This window comes from Etheostoma spectabile, chromosome 2, assembly GCF_008692095.1.
Source record: "Etheostoma spectabile isolate EspeVRDwgs_2016 chromosome 2, UIUC_Espe_1.0, whole genome shotgun sequence".
NCBI lineage: Eukaryota > Metazoa > Chordata > Actinopteri > Perciformes > Percidae > Etheostoma > Etheostoma spectabile.
Window position 1 is genome coordinate 27,483,588 of NC_045734.1, and position 2,977 is coordinate 27,486,564.

Below are 2,977 nucleotides of genomic sequence, written 5' to 3' on the forward strand. Positions count from 1 at the left end.
TGCATCTCATTCACTGCAGAGGGATTGTCACTCAGGGTTCAGAGGGACAGAACATCATCTTTACGTGCTCCAGATGACTCTGAGGTAGTGAAGAGCAAATGAACTGAACCATTTAGAGGAAGTGGTTTAAAAATGGGTTCATTACTAGAAGCTTGAGTAACAGCGACCTCGCCTGGTGAAGGACCCAGGCTGCATCCACCCGATCTCGACAAGATAGTGGACCGGAGGCTGTAGGATACTAACAACGGGATATCATTCTTTTAAAATAAAGATTGATGGATTTGTGTATTGGTATTGGGGAAACAGAGGATGTGCTGGGAAAATGTGGCACAAGGACAGGGAACACTCAACGGTTTTTCTTAAGGAACATTACTTTTTCCACATTTTTTGGACTGGGCCTGTTTCTTTTTCTGCTCATAACCTCTCCAAATTTAGAGAAGTTTATGTTCAGCCAGTATAAAAAGGTAGCAGATAAGTGGAAAGCATGTTTGTGTCAAGACAATAAAACATCTCAGACTTTCTTTTTAATGTATGTTGATATTAGTAATAGTATATGGTTGAATGCTTACCCTAGTACAGACCCCAACTAAAATCATCAAATAAATATTTTTTCAGTGAAAATGAATCACTATAAAGGTAAATAAATAAACAATTTATAGGCATATCATACACCCCTATAACCCACCTATGTATTCCATCAGCTCTATTCATTTATTCATAAAAACATCTTACAATTAAATCCTTTCAGTACAGAAAGAATATAGCTGATTTGAAACACAAATAAGATACAGTTTGAACAATTGCAATAAGACTAATTTAAACAAATTGTAATCTATCTGTGGCTGGAATTGTAATTATTATCCTTTATGAAAAAAAGTGATTAAATAATTCTGTATTTTCTCTGCATATGTGCACTCACACAGGAATGAAACAAAGGACTTCTCAGGTTCTCAATCCGAGCTTTATTTGTATTAAAACAAAATGAGTCTTAACAGAAATACGACTATGAGCCGAGATGAAGAGGGAGCTTCTACGTCACTGATGGTTTGCGTTGTAGTTGCAGTCCTGACAATTCAAGCCTTAAATTCAGAACCAAATCTAAAGTTCAGGCTTTTGGCCCGTAGCGTCCAGGTGTGAGCCTGATCCATGACCGCTGCAAGTCCTAATCGGTTCCTTCTCAGTGCCTGATGCGTCTGATGGACTGGATCTTGGGAGTCTGGCAGTGGGAGCCCCAGTTCCTCCAGTGCTGGTAGTCTCCGCTGTGTCTCTCACACTCCATGATGTACTGCTGGCCTCTGTAACCCGGGTACTCATAGCACACAAAGCTGAAGAAAGACGGAGAAGGAAGAGGTTCAAGAAGGTAAGCAAGAAAAGCTCATTTAAATGTTTCGGATTTGCTTTAGATTAATAATTTCTCCAGGTGGTATTCAGATAAAATTCACATGTTAAAGAATTAAAAAGGTATTGAACTGAGTGGAACATTTTATAGCAACAAAATACAATTGTCAATGCTCTCTGGTGCTCTGCATGCGATAGTGACAGTGTTGTTATATTACTGTCAACATGTTTTTAGCATTTTTGTTCCACAGTTTCTTGTTATTTATCAGCCAATGTTAAATTAGCTGGACACGTACATGGTTAAATGGAATTTGCTGTAATGGCAATCCCACCAGTCGGTCCCAAAATGTCCCAGTTAGAGAGTAAATGTCGTGAGCATATTATTTGTAAATCTTTCCAATCGTTCCCCGAAAATACCAAGCACGGCTGCCTTGTTGCAGAATTCTTCTTTAAAAGTTGTCAATTTTTCCAGACAGATCTCATGAACTGGAAGTCTAAGGTAGCCCCAGATACAGATCATCCTGGGGATTTACTGTGCCACATGCATGCTCAGTAGTAAAACATGATTTAAAAAAATCAAGCGAAAAAGTATTGTTTTATTAGCTTTAATATGCATTAAAAAGTCCCACATGTTACTGGAGGCCCATTTTAATATACAACTTCATTTATACAATATATGTAGTAGGGGTACCTGATCCATCTCTCTCAGTTGAGGGTTCCTTGGTTTAAAAAATACCCTTTTTTAAACAATAGCAAGCCCTACAAGCTTTTGTTGTTGCTTGTGAACATGATACTGTGTGCCTATATGCCAACGTTGTTTTCAACAAAAAAAACATTTGCTCCAAACAAGCTGATCCACTTTTCCATGTTGATAAGAGCATTCAAATGAGAAAAAACAATGGAACATTTAGAATAGATAAAAATGTGAGATTAATTGCGAGTTAATAATTACTTTAATGTGATTAAACACAATTAAATATTTGAATCTTTTGACAGCACTAATATATCTCTACATTGTGGATTATGTCTGGTATAGTACTGTTCTTTTCGGCTTGTTTTTTCCTCTGAAACTTCTATATAACAAAGACTTATTATTCAACGTGAACCATAGAGTGTTGGGATGAAGCCGGGACTCACGCTCCACACTGCACGTGCATGGATCCCACCTCAGGCCTGAACCAGCCCATGGCCTGCAGGGAGGGGTAGTCGTCGCACAGCTCGGTGCAGCGACCCGTGAAGTTCTCTCGCTCAAAGATCACCATGCGGCTGCTCTCGTGAGACTGTGGACGGGTGCAACAGAGAGCTAGTGTCAGGTCTCGATTATAGAAAAATAAAAACCATTCAATCAGCTGTTCTATTATCTGAGATATATATCTAATGATATCTAATGTTTCTTTGGAGCGTCGTTACTCACACTGCACTTACACACAAAACAACCAAAACAATATATACACACTAATATATACACACAATAAATACATACTCTAAACAGAACAATATAGAGGCATGAGTAAACTAAGAGATCAATAAAATTATTTAAATGTGGAGCATAGTGCAAGGATACCGGAATAAATAGTGTTATGTTATTATATTACAATATGAACAGTACGAACATTATGGACAGTTCTGAAATAGAAAA

At 37.9% G+C, this 2,977-nt stretch overlaps 1 protein-coding gene and 1 long non-coding RNA gene across 2 annotated transcripts in view; one reads left to right on the forward strand and one right to left on the reverse strand.

Moving 5' to 3' along the window:
* The window catches only part of LOC116706955 (uncharacterized), a 12,493-nt gene that overhangs the window by 3,102 nt on the left and 6,414 nt on the right, over positions 1-2,977 (forward strand). The gene's annotated exons all lie outside the window — the stretch shown is intronic.
* cryba1l2 (crystallin, beta A1, like 2) overlaps positions 959-2,977 on the reverse strand; it is a 6,027-nt gene continuing 4,008 nt past the window's right edge. Inside the window, exons 5-6 of the mRNA XM_032544021.1 lie at positions 2,476-2,618; positions 959-1,325 (exon numbers count right to left, since the gene is read on the reverse strand). Coding sequence (XP_032399912.1) covers positions 1,178-1,325; positions 2,476-2,618 — 291 coding nt within the window. The 3' untranslated portion in view covers positions 959-1,177. The remainder of the gene's footprint in view (positions 1,326-2,475; positions 2,619-2,977) is intronic.